Source organism: Corvus hawaiiensis, chromosome 4, assembly GCF_020740725.1.
Source record: "Corvus hawaiiensis isolate bCorHaw1 chromosome 4, bCorHaw1.pri.cur, whole genome shotgun sequence".
Classification (NCBI taxonomy): Eukaryota; Metazoa; Chordata; class Aves; order Passeriformes; family Corvidae; genus Corvus; species Corvus hawaiiensis.
This window is the reverse complement of record NC_063216.1, coordinates 29,971,760-29,990,718: the sequence shown is the minus strand read 5'-3', so window position 1 is coordinate 29,990,718 and position 18,959 is coordinate 29,971,760. Positions and strand designations below refer to the sequence as shown.

Sequence of the window (18,959 nt, the reverse complement as noted above, 5' to 3'; positions counted from 1 at the left end):
TCTTCAGTAATGACACAGACAAAAGCATCAAGTGCACCCTGAGCAAGTCTGCAGATAACACCAAGCTGAGTGGTGCTCTTGACTCACCTGAAGGATGGGATACCATCCACAGGGATCTGGACAGGCTCAGAAGTGGGTACATGGAAATCTCATGAGGTTTAACAAGACCAAGGGCAAGGTGCTGCACCTGGGTTGGGGTAACCTCTGTTATCAACACAAGCTGGGGGACGAAGGGATCAAGAGCAGTCCTGCCAAGGACTTGGGGGTACAGTGGATGAGAGGCTGGACGTGGCCCAGCAATGTGCATTCACAGCCCAGAAAGCCAATCAAGCATCAAAAGATGAGTGAAAGCATCAAAAGCAGCATGGCCAGCAGGGTGAAGGAGGGGATTCTCCTCCTCTGCTCTGCTGAGACCTCACCTGCAGTGCTGCACCCAGCTCTGGGGCCCTCTGCACAAAAAGGACATGGACCTGTTGGAGCGAGTCCAGAGGAGGCCACCAAAATGATTAAAGAGATGGAGCACCTCTCCTGTGAGGAAAGGCTGAGAGAATTGGGATTGTTCAGTCTGGAAAAGAGACGGCTTCAAGGTAACCTAATTGCAGCCTCCTGCTGACTGAAGGGAACGTACAGGCAAGATGGGACAAGACTATTTACAAGAGCATGTAGTGACAGCACAAGGGAGAATGGGTTCAAACCATTAGTTTTAGATTATGTATTAGGAAAAAATTCTTTACTGTGAGAGTGGTGAGGCACTGGAATAGGATGCCCAGGGAAGTTGCGGATGCCTCATCCCTGGAAGTGTTCAAGACCAGGTTGGATGGGGTTCTGGGCAACTTGGTCTAGTGGAAGGTGTCCCTGCCCACAGCAGGGGTATTGAAACTAAATGATCTTCAAGGTCCTCTTCTAACCCAAACCATTCTATGAAAAAAGGTCTCGCTTCTTCAGGAGGCATCATCATCTCTTTTTTTTTCTTCACCTCTTTCCACTCTTCCTGTCCTGATTTTCTTGGGGCTCGCAGCGCTTAGACCGGAGAGTACAGCACCAAAGTCCTATGGGAGCAGCTCCTTTCCTGACATGTCCTGCACTCATCATGTTGGACAGCAGCTTATCACCTCCAGCCACAGCCAAGAACCCAAACTGCCCTTTTGTGCTCTGGCAGCCTCTTTCCCTGTTTTGAGCTTCTGCTCCAAAAGGTGCCTTCAAAATCAGGCATGCACAACCACAGCAGCAACCCTGATAATGCTCCTCAGCATGCCTGCAGTCTTTCTGCTGTTTCCCAGGGCTTAATATTACAAGTCTGGGGGAAATTTTCTTGCACACCAGAAAAGCAGAGTTGTGATGCTGCAGAGTGGTCTGCTTTAAAAAAGGAAGGCCCTTTTGGTCCTCTGCTTCCCTTTGCCAGGACCTTCCCTAAAGAGCCACAAGGTGAAGCTGCTGTGGGCAGCTGTGGGATGCTCCAGATCAGTCTGTGTCCTCCTGCTTTATGCTGCTGATTGGAACAGGAAGCTCTGTCTCTCCAAATTCTGCATCTGAAGGGTCAATGGTTTCTTCTTTCACCCGCACAGCAATGACTAGCAAGAGACAGACAGAGAGAGGGAAAAATAAGTAAATAAAATCAACCCATGTTGACTCTCACTACCTGCAGCACCTCCAAACCAGCTCTGTTCAAGCAGGTCAAAATGCCCCAGGTCCTGGGGCCAGTCTACTTCCTGAGGGTCCCTCACCACAGGCAGCCCCCTGTCATGCCAGTGCAAATCTATCCACGGTCACAGCAGCAATCAGGATGGGACAAAACCCTGGCAGCATTCAGCTGCTGGCTCCCAAGAACTCCTACGGGAGGAAAAGCTGGTGTGGTCCATTTTCAATCTGTCTGGGTTCACACAGGGGAACTTAAGGGAACAGGAGGGACCTTCATGACTCTCCATTCCCATGTGCACAAGGCACCTCACCCACCCTCCTCCCCGCTACCCACTAGGGTTGGCAAGTGACCCAGCTGCTCTTCTGGTCACTGCAGCACGAGGGGCTGTGTTCACGTGCTGCAACAGCCCTTATGGGGATTGGGATCTGACAGCCACCTCTGACATACCCACTTTGTCTCTCCTCCCTGACCTCACACAACCAGACTGCTCAGCAGGGCAGCCAGGCCCTCAGCAGGCAGTAGCAGCATTGAGATATTGAGCAGTACTGGTCCCGCCAAATCTTCTTGGGAAGAAAACTTTTCCAGGGAAAGCAAGCAAACGGTTTCTTCTACTCTCTGGAGTATCTCTGGAGAAGTAGGGAAGGACATTTGACATGCTGCTGCCTTTTCCTGCCTGGAGGCGCCCATGAGTTAGTGGCCAAGAGGGTGTATGGGGAGATGTGAATGTGGCTGTGGGGTAGAGTAACTCATTCCCTTACTCTCATCAGGTGCTGGCTCTGGCAAAGCCTGGCTAGCAGCTTTTGCTTCTCGTTTTGCATTCGTGGCAGAAGGCTTCTTGACAGTCTGCTTGATGCTCCGGGCTTTGGCAGGTAACTTTTTTCCTTAACAAAGAGATAACAGAGTATGAGCAAAACTGTGTTTCTTTGCCCCTGGAAAATCAGCAACCCTGCTCCTCTGAGAAACCACAGACCAGGGACCAGCACAACTGAACAGAAAGCTACATGGTCATTAGCTGCCAACTGGTTATGCAACAGAAATGGCCTACTGGAGAAAAATTCCATTGTCATCATCTCAAAATATGCTCTTTCATGTTCTCCTTCATTAAAGGCAAGGCGCTTCAGCATGTGCTTAACTTCCAAGGAGCAGGTCCTCTTGGAATCAGTGTAGAGTCAGCTTTGCTTACCTGTCTGGGTCTAGTCCTAGGCAATGAGCATATTTACTGCAAGGCGCAGACATTGTAACTGTAATGTTCTGGTTTTAGCTGACTTTTTCATTTAGGTTAAAAATCTTTATATTCTTTAGATGTCCTTTCCCCTCCACCCCCCCAGCAAGGCATTTCTTGTCTGTCTACATGATTTGCCACAGCTACTGCAACAATGACCACAACAATGACAAGATGAAACAATAAAATGGTTTCTACTGGCCTCTTCAGCCATCTTAAGGCCTTCTTTCCCTCAGCACAAAGCAGGGTTGCTCTCCAGCTACCCTGCAGCAAACATCTCCTTCCAATCAAGGACACAGCAGGGAAAGAAGCACAACCTCACACCTGGAAGCAAGTGCCATATATACCTCGGCCAACAGCAAACAGACTGCAAAACAGATCCTTCCCACACACAGCTCTCTGCTCTTTAGGTAACAGGGCAGGTAAGAAGGATGAAGCTGTGTTGGCAAACCCACAGCTGAGTAAGGGCATCCACAGCAAGACAAGGCCTCTCTCTCCTGCTCTGATGGGACATGGACAGGCTTCCTCTAACTGGGCCCAGCCTGCGAGCGAGCGGGAGGGCACTAATCAAACATCACTCACTCTTCTTTCCATAGGGTTTCTTCTTCTTCTTGGGCACCTCCTTGGCCTTCGCTGGAGTTGTGCGCTCTGTCATGGAGACGAGAGGGAAACGAAAGCCAAGTCCCATAACCAGTAGGTAACTGGGATGAAGTGACATAAGCGAGAAACAGATATACCCGTCCCCCCAAGCCAAAGCCCTCTTCCCAAGACAACCAGCTGAGGGGAAAGCAAGGCTCTAGTGCAGTTGCTGTCTGTGCTTCCAGGTGAGGGCCCAGGGTGGCAGGCTGGGGCAGCACAGGGGAGAGAGGCCAGTACAGACTTGGCAGGGGCAGTAAAGAAACAAGATTCATAGTTTGGGATAAGAAGGAAAACATCTGCAAAGGTGAGGCAGTGGCCTCCCTGTGACAAGGGAAGGAACGAACTCTTGAGAGGATGCTCTTACCTTTTACAGACAGAGTCACAGAGTTGATGAGAAAAGGGAGCGTGGGCTGAGCTCCCACTGCTACCTGGCTAAGGTCATAGATATGCTTCATAAAAGGGAGCTGTGCAGGGATAGGACCACCTGGAACTCTACCCAACTTTGCAGGAGCAATTAATTCTCTGTTGGTGTGGGGGAACAGGGAAAACAGAGCCAACCTCAAAACTCAGGCTGTTTTCTCCCCATCAGACTCCTCCCTCTGCCAGCTGCTAGAATGTAGCAACAGAGGAAGGTTTATGGTAGCCAGTGCAAATCAAGGAGGCCATTTGCTTCTCCCTACAAGGCCCAAAAACCAAAGGAGCCACTCGGAGCAGGAGGAAGGAAACCTTTATCTCTAGCATTAGAAACCACAGTAAAATCTTCACTCACCTGGAACCACTGGTGGTTGAAGCTGGTAGCCTGTCAGCTCACACCACCCCACAGGATAAATGTCTGGAGACTCGCAGTCCACCCACTGGTCATACTCGTTGTCCCAGCCATCAAAATGGATGCTAAGGAGACGTTGGACTACACGCTTCACTGTGGCCACACAGATGAGTCGGGGCTCCATCAAGTCCACTGCCTCCACCTTCATGCCTGCCTTGAAGCCATGGTTTGGACAGTCCTGGGTGCATAAAAAATGAAAACATGAAAAAAGAAAAGCCAAGGCCACTGCACTCAGTCCAAACCCGTACCTGGCCAACAGCACCCTCGCACAGGCTAGCCTTCAGCCTAAAGCAAGCAGACAGACAACAAGCCCACAGATCCAAAAACAGATCCAAGGCCAGCTGTGTCCTTAGTCAATCTCAACCCAGACTTCAGAAGCAAGATCCTGACCTGGGGGGAGCAGCAAGCAGCAGTTCAGGAACACACAGTCAAACAATTACCTGACATACCCCTGGTGTATCAGAAGACCAGCATAGGCCCAGGTACTGCACCAGTTTTGCATGCCAGCCACACATCCACAGGCAATGAGCAATGAGGAGCCCACCAGGAGACTGGAGCTCACAGAAACACTACAGAATCACAGGTCACACTCAGAGGGACCAAGATATCTTAACACCCACAAAGGCAGGACACTGCTGTCCCTACTTGGAGAGTACATACTCCTGGGCCTTGAGCTCTCCTTAAAGTGCCGACTGTCAGCAAACTGCAGCCCAGTAGAGATACTGCATATTGTCTATCCTGACTTCAGGGAGGCTTTTGACACTGTCTGCCATCAGAACCTCATAGAGAAGATGGTTGAGCTATATATGCTGTGTGCCTGAACTATACAGGAGACAGCAAGATAGACTGAAAACTGGCTGAGTGACTAGGGCCAGAGGATGGTTATTAGTAGCATGAAGTCTAGCTGGAGGCTAGTAATTAGCAGTGTACCCCAGGGGTCAATACTGGATCCAATCCTATTCAACATCTTCATTACATATCCCGATGACATGTCAGAGTGTCATGTCAAACCAAGCAAGCTTGCTTGTGGCAGAAAATTGGGAGGAGAGACAGAATATACTAGATAGTTGTGCTGCCATCCAGAGGTACCTTGACAAGCTGGAGAAATGGTAGAATCTCGTACCTGTGGAGGAAGAATCCGAGGCACCAGCACAAGCTGGGGGCAGACTGACTGGAAAGCAGTTTGGTAGAAAAGGGTCTGGGAATCCCAGTGGACATGAAGTTGAACATGGGCCAGGGATGTGCCCCTGGGACAAAGGAGGCTAATGTTAGCCTGTTCTCAGCAGATCAGTGGAAGTGATCCTTCCCCTCAGCTTGGCGCTGACAAGGCCCCACCTGAATTGTTCTCTGGTACAAGAGAGACATGGACATACTGGAGAGAGTCCAGCAAAGGACAAGGAAGATAATGAGGGAACTGGAGCATTGTATGAGGAAAGGCTGAGAGAGTTGTGACTGTTCGTCCTGGAGAAGAGAAGACTCAGGGGTACCTTATTTATGTGTATAAATGCCTGAAATGAGGGTGCAAAGATGGAGCCAGATTTCTCTCAGTGGTGCCCAGTGCCTGGACCAGAGTTAACGGGCACAAACTGAAACACAGGAGTTTCCCTGTGAACATCAGGACACACGGTCTACTGTGAGTGCCAATGAGCACTGGCACAGGTTGCCCACATGGTTGTGGAGTCTCCATCCATCCAGAAGTCATCTGGACATGGTCCTGAGCAACCTTCTACAGGTGACCCTGCTGTAGCAGGGGTGTTGGACAAGAAGCACTTCCACCTCAGTGATCTCACGACAGACAGAGCTCCTGCACTCCTCCTCCCTTACTTCAAGCATCCCCACCCATCACTTCTTCCTGGCAGCACTCACTGTGTTGAAGAGCCGTGATGGAGCAGGTCTTGATTTGGTCTCTTCCAGGTAACGTTCCCAGCTGAAGGTCTTTGCATCGTGCCCTGCAGCAGGAAGAAACACTAAGAGGTAAAAAGGTAGTCACTGGGTAGACCAGTTGGGGAAAAGGCAGAGTACGCAGGAAGGAGGCATAGCAACTGGTTGCAAAGCAGGTTCATGAACCAGTACATACAGCCTGATCTTGGACATGAACCTAGTGCATGGATTCCATGGGAGTCCAGCACCCCTCTCCAGCTGGCAAATACAGAAAAGTGCAAGCTGCAGCTCTGAACATCTGTGTCAGCCATAGACGCAGACCACAGAGAAAGGGGAGGAGCAGCAGCAAGTAGGAAGTAGTATGTTCAAAACACGTCACTAAAACCAGTCTTCCTCCCAGCAGCAGGAACATCAAAGGAAGATGGAACAGCACTGCACAAAAATACTGCAACACAGAAATTCAGAGCAGGCCTTTTTGGGTATGGCTAGATGAGGCAGTAAAAACTGCTAGGGTGATTGTCTCTTAGGAGTTTGAAGAAATACTCATGTCTGATCTATTCATAGAGAAAGGAATAGAGATGACTCTGGACACTTGAGTACTGACTCCTGCAGCAATGGCTCTACTTATCCCTTCCCACCCTCCTTGTCCTTTAAAACATTTTATTCTGTTCAGTTTGGGGATCATACACCTGTCCCACTGATCTGCCAGGAGCTAACCAAGACTTGGTATATGGGGAGAGCTCAAAGAGCCTGCCTCTGAACTAGCCCTATCTCCCTGAAAAACAAGCGGACTGGGACCTTGTTTTGATTCATCTGAACACGACCCCTCTCAGAAAAGCACCACCCATCAGACTCTGCATGCAGGTTTGTACCACAGGGCAGAGTCCAAATCTCACCTTTTGGAGGGGTCAGTTCGATGTTGTTCCTCTTACAGAAGTTGGCGGGGAAGATGGCGTGTGAGGAGGCGTGATAGCAGAACCAGTCAGAGCCATCATCAGATGTGGCTCCATCAATGCTGATCATGAGATACCCATCCAAGAGAACCTGAGATGGGAGTGAAGGCATGAGTGTAGAGCTTTGCTTGCTCTAAAGCCTCTCTTCCTCACAAAAGATTCTCTCAAGAGTCCCCACAGATCGATCACAGTTGCCACTAGATAGTAAAATGCAATGTTATACTAGTATGTTAGTCAACACAAGCTAACCCCCAATGCAGCAATTTCTGCAGGACTGGGACCAACACTAAGAACCTTGTGAAAGGACTATGTGAAAAGCCTTAAACGGTCAGGAGCTCTGTTCTCCCCTAGAAACACTTTATTGGCAGCCCAAAAACCCTTTACACCAGCCAGATCACAAATTTGTTACTGGGTAGAAGGGAAGGAGCACCACCCTTGGATTTGCTACTTCATACAGCAACAAGAGTTGTCCCATCCTGTCACTCACTGGTAATTGGAGCCTACCAAAGGTGATAGGCATGCTTGTCCCAAACTCTTCCATTTCCAAGCAAAGACTGAAGGGAACATTTTACAGACACGAACAGCTCTCCTAGCATCCCACTGCCAAACTCCAGGTGTCAAAGTCCTCAGCTTGGGTTCTGCAAGGGCAAACAGCTTCCTGAGGAAGCAGAAAAAGCCCAGATTGATGCTATACTTTCAACACTCAACACAATTCACTGAGGGAACCTGGGCAAGCAATTTACTTCTCAAGACTAGCACAAGAGTAGAACTTACTACCACCTCATCAAGGGAGACTGAAGGAGACACATCCATCCTCAGCTTCCTCATGCCATTCCCCACATGGAGGTCCCCTTCTTTCCACAGAGGCCTCTCTATGCACTCTCAGAACTGGAGAACAAATCTTCCCTACTGCATGCCCAAAGGTGGAAAAAGGGTGGCTGCCAGTCAGACACACTGGACACTAGCTTGCAGAGCAGGCACGCTCATCTTCATGCTGTCCATTTAGGTACACGTGGATGACAGCTCGTTAGACCTCTGAGGTAACCTCCAAGTTCCCTCCACACAACAGCTGTCCACCTCTCTTGACAGCCCTCTCCTCTCCCCTACACAAAATCCTACCTGGTCTTATTCATTTGAAAAGACCTGAGGAGAAGCTGCATTATCTCAAGTAAACACAGCAGACCCCCTGAGGCCCACTGAACTTACCTTGCAAACAGTGGCCACACAGATGTTGCCCAGATTCAGGGGGTCAATGGCTTCCAGTTTCATGCCTCGCTCAAACCATCCACCTTCAGAATAGACAGCCCGTACCTAAGGGAGACTCTGGTGTATCATGTGCTGCCAGGGGTATGGGACAGTCCCATCCTGACACCGAGCACAGCAAGTGCAAATGGGATTAGAACTCCTTCACTTGGCTCAACTCAAGTTGGGAGGGGAAAGCAAAAATATTACAAGAAATACAAAGAGGCAGCCAAACCAACACTATGTTTCTGTCAGCAACCTCTTGCCACAGCTCTGGTCAGTCAGAGAGCCAAGCCCAGCTGCGGCTCCACAACAAAACAAGCCTCCTTCTCATCTCAGCTCTTACCAGCGTGATCCAGTTCCTTGTTGGAACTGGTCTCTCCCATGCAATCCTCTTCCCTCTCCAACTCAAAGCTCCTTTGCTTGCCCTTCAACTAAGTCCCTCAATCTGTCACTCTCCTTTAATTCTTTCAGCTTTCTAGTTTGACCTGCTCCTGCTTAACCAGAGCCTTGACACCCTTCGCTATAAGAAAGACTAGTGAGCCACCCTCAACAACCCACACGGCAGCATGTATGCCCAGGGAAGGAAATGCTATCATCACTTCCTTTTTTGTGACCCCCACAGAAAGGCAGACTTGTCCTACCTTCTTAAACAGATAGGGGACAGCATCACAGTAGATCTTCCGGAAGGTGGGATGGTTTGCCATGTCATTACGTTTTTCTTCTGTGAGGAATGGAAGAAAGAGAGGTAAAAAACCTGCAGCAACTGCAGTAAGAAAACAGACTGGTTATTAATTTTCCTGTGAGAGCTTAGGTGCTATAAACCCCCTCAATATGAGGCCACTTAATAAAAAGAACAGGTCAGTCCTTCTACACTTCTCATAAAATGGGCTGTGATGAAGGGCTTGCTCAAAGCAGATGGCTCAGCTTCCTGAGCACTACTGGTAACACCGCTACATGTGGCTGTAATCACCAGGGAGAGGCAACAAGGAATGGAGACACAACCTAAAGGATCAGCAGAGCTCAAGTCTTGCTTTTTTCTGCCAGCCTAAGCCGATCAACAATTCCTCTTGGTAAAGTCCAGAAAAACACAACCTGATGGGATCCAGTGTTACAGAAGCCAGCATGAATTTCCTCAAAAAGACTATAAACATCTGTCATGTTGCAAAGTCTGCATTCTCACACTAGAGAGACAGACTGCCTGCTTCACATAAGAAACTCTACAGTCCCCTGTCCTGACCTGTGATCATGGGGCTTTTTTATCTACCCCGATAAAAAACCAGCAGACACAAAACTAAGCAGACTTCATCTGTCAGGTCTAGAGGCAACTGCCTCACTCCCAGCATGTCAAGACTGGTGTCAACAACAGGGTGCAGGCAGTTCCCAGCAAATCAGAAGATGGCTGCAGTGGCCTGATCCTTACCTGTCTTCTTTATGTCATGGCCCACTCTCCGTGACCAGCCCACAGGATGGATGAGAGGACTCCACATGTGGCACCAGAAATCATCGCTGTCACCGTCCTCATAGAGGAGTCTCAGTCTGCCCCCAATCACTGTATCCACCACTGCCATACGTGTCTGGGACACGTGGTTCTTATCCACCACCTCAACCCGCATGCCCTGCCGGAACGGGTACTTCATGCTCTCCACCATCTGGCAACAACCGACAGAGGAGGTGAGATCAACCACAGTGCTCCAAACACTTCAGAGAACAGCTTTCCCCACAGACAGGCACCCTGGCACTGCCCAAAGCTGACTAGGAAGGGATGCATGGGAGTGGGTTCATCGGGTGGACAGGTAGCTGGCAGCCCCAGACATGACAGTGTGGTTGGGCACACACTCCCTGAGTCTCCCTTGTCGTGTCGCCTCATAAGAGCTGCCCCACCCCCGACCAGCAGCCATGCCCAGCCACCACCTTGCGTGAATGTTCCCAGTGTGAACTTCTGCTCACCAGAAACTGAGTGAGGAATTGTGTGCCTTTCTCAGTCATGAAAGAGATCACAAGGGTTTCAAGGCTGCAATCAGTTAGAGGTGTAGCTTCCCAAAGGGCAACAGGATTTTCAGTTGACTTCAAAAGAGGTCAGGCTCTTATTTCCACCTTTTCATTCTGACCAGAGGTTGAACTACACAATGATCTATCTGCCAACTCCACATCCAAAGCCAGTTACTCTGCAGACTGACCCAAATGCACAGGCATATAAAAAGAGTCACTGGCTGATTTCTGACTTTTTTCGAGACGTTCAGTTTGCTCATACAGCCTTGTCCTACTCATCCACAAATGCCCAATGGTGCTTAGAGGACATCTGACATTTTGGAACTGTGATTCCAAAATGCTGAGCAGCAACTAGGAAACACAAAATAGGCACCCAAACCAGCCTACACCAGAAGAATCCAGAAGAACTTTTAAGCTAAGGTCTTCCCCTTCCACCTCCTGTTTATTAGGTGGGAGATGCTGAAGGGAGAAAGACACAAGCAATGTCTGTTTCCCTCCACCACTTCCCTTCCAGCTACAAGCTGTGGCCCAGGAACAAGCAGCTACAAACACCCTCTTAACTTTCTAAGAAGTGACATGGGAAACACTAACTACATCCAGATCTCCAGCTCAGTGTCACCACTTACCTTGCACATAGAAGAATTTATCACCTGCCTTCCTGCCTGCTGCCTCTGGGACTTTGTTATCTGCCATTTCCAAAGCTCCTAGCCCCAGAAGACCCTCTTCTCTCTAACAAGCTCTAATCTCAGTGCAGGCTACACAAAAAAAATCATGAGAGCTATAAAGATGCCGAGGCCATGGTATTTCAAGGAAGCCTGTGCCCTTCTCACTCCCTCCAGGCTGCTTTGCTACCAACACTGAAGACAAAGTTTTTTGACTCTCAGAGCCATTCCCTGTCACTGAAACATGGCAGCCACAGGCCAGGTTGGAGCTGCACTGCTCTCTCCCTTCAGCAAAATGCCAAACCTCATCCCCAGTACGTCCCAGCAGACTACATGACAACAGATTTTAAAGCTTGCCTGTGACCCAAAGGAGAAACTGTTGTGCTGAGAGGGCATGGAGGCTGTGCCATTACCCACAGCATCATGACAGGTATCTTAGGAGCACGTGGAAGCACTCACTGCCCCTGCCCTGCCCAGGTTTCAAGGCACACAAAAGTTGCACAGATCAGAACCAGAAGAGACATGTTGAGCATGTTTTGACTTCAGCTTCATTTACCCCATGTAAAATGACAGCCTCCTATGTTTACCTTCATGTGGAAATCCACTGGGATGGTCCTGGCTCCCACCAGTTTTTTCATGAGGTAACTTCTCCAGTCAGTGTACTTGGCATGGATAGCTATATATGGGCAGGGAAAAAGTCCATCTTTATGACCAAAATAATTACAGCACCACAGTTTTCATCTCTCTGACAGCCCATTAGCACTAAAAGACCTTCTTCACACTCAGATTCTGTACTCTGTTTTGCCAGCTTGCCCCCACATCTGGCTGAAGCAATCACCATTACAGAATTAACTGGGCCAAGCAGACATTCAACTCCACTGATCTAGATAAGGAAGTGGTAATAGAGCAAAAACATCTCAGCTTGCCAAAATTCCACTAAAGTGGCATCCCTCTCTGAACTGCTAGCTGTGCAGAGACTGGAACCACTGTGCTTACCAGAGATGCTGCCCAGGATATAGGACCAAAAAGTTCCCCCAAAGTTCAAGTCCAGCCACCACGTGGGTTAGAAGGAGGAAAAGCCACCTGCGTTAGCCCCCACAGGTCTGACATCAGCTCTGCATGCAGCATCCCCAGGTCAGTGACAGGGAGATGCAGAGGGAGCAATCCAAGCAGCCTCCAGCTTCTCAAACTCAAACTGCTGCTTGTAACTCAAAGCACAAATGGAGCTGTAGTCCTACATGCAGTGGGAGCACCTGTCCCCCTGTGCTAGGCATAAACCAAAGCTTCCCCATGCCCAGGTATGTGCTGACCTCTCTTGCCCCACACTCACTTTGTGGTGGTACCAGGATTTTGCTGTTGATGGCACACCAGCCAATGGGATGAATATCCACTGTGCCCAAATTGCACCAGAAGTCATGACCAGCATCATTCTCAAAGCCCTCATATCGCAGAAGGGCCCTATATCCTGCCAGGATAGAGCAGACAACCAAAGGCATTAGAGGCCACAAATTTGGCACCACAGCCTTAGCACCTACAGCATGGCCTTCAGAGCACTGCATAGGTTACCAGAGCTTCTCCAGCAACTATTCTTGCAAACTGCCCAGCAAGCACAAGAGGAAGTACATGCTGGTTTCCACTCACTCTGGCACCATGATATTTCCTGTTCCAAAATCTCTCAGCAGTTGTAGAGCTCCAAAGAGCTGCTGTTTTGCTTGATCAGCTACCCTCAGCTCTCTAAAGCTTCCTTCAGAGCTTAGCTGTACCCAGCTGTCAAAGATGACATCGGAGACATACCTACAATCTGGATGACGGATGCAATCCAGTACACACGGCTGGGGAGCACAGCATCACTGTTCAGCACTTCCACTTTCATACCTTTCACCACATCATCCCACTGATCGAAGAGTGGCACCTGAAAGATTGAGGCAGTCATGTTGGGAGAGGGATGTGGACAATCAGAGCAGGCCCTTCTAGCTTCCACAGACACTTCTTAGGCAGCTACCCTTTTCACTTTAGGCACAGGCTTGCATGCCTTACCCCTCTTGGATCTGCCAAAGTCTTGAAATACAGTTGAACTGTACCAAACATCTCACTGGGGTGTTCACTGAGGATCCCAAAAGGCAGAATACCATATAGCAACACTTAACTGTTTCACTGCCAGCTGTCCTATTATCCCAAAGTAGCTGCTGCCATTCCTCTATGGCACAAAAATACCTAACAATCAATAAACCTGCCATGTCTGCCTGACCTATCCTCAAGAAAAAGGAAATGCTGTCAGTATTATCAGACCACAACTCAAAAGGAATATAACAAGTCTTATCAGAATCAGACATGCTGGAGGGGCAGCTACTGCCAGGCTCACATAAACTGAGTTCCTCTCTGCACATCACTACCAGCAGTGTTTCTATCAAGTCCCCCTCTGCTTCCTTCCCCCCAGACTCCTGGTCCCTTTGTGAGACTCCCATTCTCAGTTGCAAGGAACCACCACTTCTTTCCTCGCATCACCTGGGTCTCAATAACCCCCTGCTGGGCCTCTGCTCACCACCTGTCACAGGAGCACAGGGGGGCCCATGCATATGACACGCCCCGTGTGCCCTGCCATGCACAGCAAAGTACAACTCACGTGTTTGAAGCAACTGACAGGAGCTGCCTTGTAGCTGTGCTCCTGCAGGTACTTTCCCCAGTCAAAGCCCAGGACGAGTGCTACAATTAGAGCAGAAAATCAGGTGAGATCACAGAATAGGCACAGAGCTCAGTTACCTCTGGACTACAGCCTGCAGCTTCCAGGCACTGGGACACAGCACACAGGGATTACGCATTCCACTGCATTTTCTCTGGTGGGAAACTTGACCCCTATGAGTGCACGGTCACTAGCCCCCACAAGAAGCAAAGCACATTATTAATCAGTATTTACTGTCACTTGCTTTTGAAAAAAGGGAAGCAGAAAGGGAAATAAAAGGGGTCAAGTCCAGCCCAGGGCTAAAGCACTCCAGGGACAGAGCATCCTTTCAGGGCTACACCACTTCACAGCTTTGCCTCTCAGCGGCAACAGTGCAGGGTCATATCAGCAGCACTTGCTTTCCCAGAAGGTGCTGAGAAACTCAGAGATACTAATCTGAGAGGTTAATCTCACAGCCACTCCTGGTTGAAGGCCACAGCTCTGCTCCAGCAGCAGTCTGCTCAGGGATCACACCCTGCTGCTGCCATGCCCCGGCGCTCCCCTTTGCCCTAACACAGTAAGTTGCTGCTCCTTCAGCTGGAAGTGAGCTGGTTATTGCTCAAGCTGATCAGTGAGTGACTCGGGGCAAATATAACTTCCCACAAGCAGCGGGGCAGCGAATGGCTGGGAAAAGCAGGACACCTTTAAGTCACCTTTGCCAGCAGAAGTCAGCACCTCATGGGACTGGGACCACAGAGCTTACACTCCAGGTCAAGTCGTATGAGGAGCAAGGATGAGGCTACAATAGTGATGGACAGGAACCTCCACCAGAGCAGGGAGAGGAAAAAAGACGTGCCCTGTGTCCTGCCAGCCTGTGTCAGAGCAATCCACATATCATACAAGGCAGTGTACCAGGGAGGAGGAGGAGGACTGCAGAGCTTACAGCCCTCAAGGTGTCCGTATTTCTGTGACTCCAGCAGCTGCACCTCCTCACACCTCACCTACACTCACCATCCTGACCTGTCAGTGTCCCATCTGCCAGCTGTCCCGTGCCCTGCGAATGGAGGAAGGCCCCAATCTTGGCTGACCAGGATGCCTTGTGCAGAACTTTAGCTTTCTTCGTCGGTGGTTTCCCCTACAAAAGAAGGAATATTAGAAACATTAATGGCACAAGAGACTAAGTCACCCCCTGCAACTGGGTATGCACCTCTTCCTTGGGCCAATTTTCAGGTTACTACAATATTTATTAACGCTCACAGGAACAAGAAACAGCAGGTAAAATATCAGTGTCCGTCCTCAGCTTTTAGAGAGCATCACCTTTAAGCTGGCATGCCTTCTCTGGGGACTTCAGGCAGGAAGAATAAGCCACTGGGAATGTCAGTCTGATATTTAATTAGAGAGCAACCACCTACCCCTACATACAGGCACATCCTGCTCCATCCCCAGGAAAGCTCATAGAATTATAGAATCTCCCTGAAGAGCTGGAAGTCTGCCTTTCTAAAGTTCAGGAGCCTGACTTTACTCCTTACCTGACCTATAGTCCTCAAGACTGCAAACTCCACCAATGCATGACCACTGCAACCCAGGCTGACTCCAATTTTGACATCCCCAATTAGTTCACTTACCTTGGTGACCATCAGATCTACTGTCACATTCCCTCTGCTACAGCTGTCTGTCCCCCTGGCTTAAGAAATTATCCCCCATGCATTCCAGGAGTCTGCTGGATTACCTACAGCTTGCCATGCTACTTTTTGCAGGTATCGGGGTGGTTGAAGTCCCCCAGCACAAGAGCCTGCGAGCACAATGGAGCCTGAGAGCCAGATGAAAAGGTTTTAACTCACCTGCAGTCTGGCCAGGATGCTGGCCTTTTTGGAATTTGAGGAGTAGCTTCTGGAGCAGGAGACACTGCAGAAACGTTTGGTCTTGGAGAAGAAAGCCTCCCTGGTGCCCACAATCCCACACATTTCGCACACAGCTGAGAGAAGGAAGGCCAAAAATGTGAGCATTCAGCAGAGTCAATGCACTACAAGGACAGAACTGAGACCAGCTAACCATCATTATACAGAGCAGATCCCCCACATAGCCCAGAAAATGCAGTCTGCATCCAAAACTGCTCCCAAAGCATCCCCAAGGTGCAGCCACACACCCTTCGCTGCCCCTGAACATGTTTTAGGCAGCACAGGCAGTACCTGGCTCGGAGCCACTGTCTTCTGTGAGCCGGCCTGTGGATGGGTGGTGCATCCGAGAGGTCGAAAGCTCTCCAGCTTCCCGGTCTGCCACCTCATCATCACTAGACTCCTCTAGACAGGAGCTGCTGTCACTGCCCATGCTGCTGTTGTAGCATGTGAGGCTGTCATAACCCCCAAAGATGTCCAGTTCATCATCCTCCTCATCGTCATCGCCTTCCTCCTCCACCCGCTCCAAAGATGAAGTTTTGTGGCAGAAGGCAGACACCAACTACAAAAAGAGCCAGTTTGCTTTAAAATAGACATTTTACACCCCACTGCACAATAAACCTGCCTTTGCTGCCAGGGGAGGCCTCTTGGGCAAGGGAGTGGCCTCAGGGCAAGCAAGGAGTCCACATAATAGCCCCAAAGGCAGGAGTCTGAATCCCTACCCCCAAACAGATCCCATTACTGTTATTCCACAGGCTGCATTCTGCTTCTCAAGAGAAAAGTGCCACAGGGCTGTAGCTAGAGAGAAAACAGCTTGAGGAACATGGAAGAAGTACAGGGCAAAGCACTGCCATGCTGATGCAGGACAGATGAGACTGCGTACTTCCAGGCCATGTTTCTCCCAGCACAGCTGCACAGCACAGCAATGCAGACACCGTCACAGTAAAGCCACCACAGACTTCCAGAGCAGAGCACAAAGCTGCACGTTCCTGCCACCACAGCTCACCAGACCAGCACAGCCTGGAAGTCAGCAGAGCCACCTCAGCCCTGCAGACAGTTCATGTCCTCTGGAAACTGCACAGTCCACAGCTAACCTCAGTTCAGGGACTGCACCAGCAGGATGGCAGAACGTTTGTTACAGGTTTTTGCCTAAAACCAGATGCCTCCACAGCTAAACATCTTCACTAGCTCTTTGTACTTGCTGCGAGGCAGAGACTGAAGAAAGGGCACAGAAAAACAGTGACTGTGTCTCAGACTAGAAGACTCTTGAACCAGGCTCCAAATAAGCACAAAAGAATCTGGGAAAAGGTGTTAGCAACTCATGAAGGAGCAGCAAGAAGTCAGCATCAGCACAGGAAGTGATGGAACAGAAAAGCAGATTCATGCCTACATGAGGCATGAGGATACAATTGTTTATCCAAGTGCGCAACAATAAAAGATCAGCAGCAAGCCCATCACCTTCCAGTGCTAAATTCCCTCTGATCCCTGGCTCCCATTATAGACACGTGGACAAGGAAGATCAGACTTCACTCACTGCTGTCTCCCCGCATCCTCTCTGGCTTCCACACAAAACAGACACAAGGCTCCCAGGTTGTTCCCTGAACAAAGAGTTGCTCTCCTGCGGATCCAGGCTCTCAGACAGCATTCCTGATGTCTGAGAGGCCTGAACTCCTCTAAAATAGAAATACTTTCATCGCCTTCTAGTCCCTGTGTGGGTGCACCTTCCACCAGCTCGCAGGACCCGAGCACCACTGCATCGTTACTCTTCCACAACAGGCGAGTGAAACTTGTGGACACGTTACAAATCCCAGAGCTGCCAAGCAAGGGCAGCAGAACTGGGAGCCTCATCAGGAAGCTGAGGGGGACGCAGGGGCCCGTCCCGCCGGCATCAGACGCACCCACCGCCGCCGCCCCCAGGAGCAGCCCAGCCCGGACCCCGGCGGAGGCCCGGCCCGCCCCGTCCCGTCCCGTCCGGTCCCGCTCACCTCTCCCCGGTCCCGCTCCATCGCTCCCGGGACGCCGCCAGCCCGCCTCACGCGCGTGGACAGCGTCCCCCGTCAGCTGTGCGTCTGATTGGCGAGAGCAGCGGAAAGCACAGCAAATCAGCGGGGAGCTTGTTCCGCCGCGCTGCCCGCGGGGCACGACGGGAGCTGTAGTTCTTTCTCCGGGGCCTAGCGCGTCGCGGCGGTCCCGCCCAGGGACGCGGAAAGGTCGGGCCTCGCTGCCGCCCCGCGCTGGCCCCATTCCTGCTTGTAGTTCGGGATTAGCCCTCTGGGTCCCAGAACGGCTTGGGTTGGACGGTGCTTCAAAGATCATCCAGTTCGAACCCCCAGCCGTGGGCAGGGTCACCTTTCACTAAACCAGGTTGCTCGGGGCCCCGTCAAACCTGGCCTTTAACACTCCCAGGGATGGGACATCCACAGCTTCTCTGGGCAACTTGTGCCAGCGCCTCAATGCCCTCACAGTAAAGAATTGCTTCCTGTATCTAATCTCAGTCTGCCCTTTTTCAGTCTAAAACCATTGCCCCTTGTCCTGTCACCACTTGCTCGTATAAAAAGTCCATCTCCCTCCCTTTTATAATCCCCCTCCAGATACTGGAAGGCTGCAGTGAGGTCTCCCCAGAGCCTTCTCTTCTCCAGGCTGAACAACCACAGCTCTATCAGCCTGTCAAGAAGTTTATGTAAAGGTAAGTCCCTCAAGTCAGTTCTATTTTCCACTCAACCCCCTTTATTTTGTTATCACTGTCACTGTGTTGATGTTGTAGGGGAAAAAAAAAAGAAAAAAAGTTGTTTTAAAAAGAAAGGAAAAAAAGAAAAGAAAGAAAGGGGGAAAAAAGGCTGTACTGTACATTCCTAGTCTGTACAGGCTTTGTAATGAGTGGCTGAACAAATAACATGTGAAGCACAGCTGTACAGTCTTAGCTGCAGGTGGGAGTAAAGCAGCATGGAAAAGGTTCATTCCAAAGGCTTGCTTTACAGGTATTACAGATACACATGGATTGCTCTTCCAGACAATCCAAAGGCTCTAAAATGAGGCTGGGTTTTTTCTCTCTCCCCTTTCAGGCTCAGTTTAAAGGCATAGAAAGGCACAAAATTAATTTCTGGGCATAGGGCAGCGATATGGGATACACATCATAAAGTCACCCCAAGACAAGCCTGTTGATCTAAACACAAAGGAGTGTCACTATCAGTGTGAAACACACCGAGAATCCGGGGTAGTGGTCACAGCCTAATTACAGAGGGACAGTGGCAGGGAGCTGGCAAAGCCAATCTACAACTTGATCAGCAAATTTCCATAGCATCAGGGATCCTCCACATTCAGGTTTTCCAAACAATCCTCCAGCAATGTT

The 18,959-nt window shown here is 50.1% G+C and overlaps 1 protein-coding gene across 3 annotated transcripts; it reads right to left on the bottom strand.

The window, feature by feature from the left end:
* Positions 1–887: 887 nt before the first annotated feature.
* L3MBTL2 (L3MBTL histone methyl-lysine binding protein 2) lies at positions 888–17,682 on the bottom strand. 3 transcript variants are annotated; one of them, XM_048302239.1, is made up of 17 exons: positions 17,596–17,682; positions 15,905–16,172; positions 15,557–15,690; positions 14,727–14,850; positions 13,680–13,759; positions 12,851–12,968; positions 12,387–12,521; positions 11,644–11,732; positions 9,826–10,054; positions 9,047–9,126; positions 8,367–8,471; positions 7,104–7,251; positions 6,193–6,275; positions 4,270–4,504; positions 3,444–3,509; positions 2,398–2,520; positions 888–1,571 (listed from the first exon to the last, which is right to left on the bottom strand). In XM_048302239.1, exons 1-17 carry the CDS (start codon positions 17,614–17,616, stop codon positions 1,462–1,464), a joined length of 2,148 nt encoding a protein of 715 aa, XP_048158196.1. In that variant the 5' UTR covers positions 17,617–17,682; the 3' UTR covers positions 888–1,461. The 3 variants fall into 3 exon arrangements, with proteins under 3 accessions (XP_048158196.1, XP_048158197.1, XP_048158198.1); XM_048302240.1 differs by having other exon boundaries at positions 14,736–14,850; XM_048302241.1 differs by lacking the exon at positions 3,444–3,509.
* Positions 17,683–18,959: the final 1,277 nt, after the last annotated feature.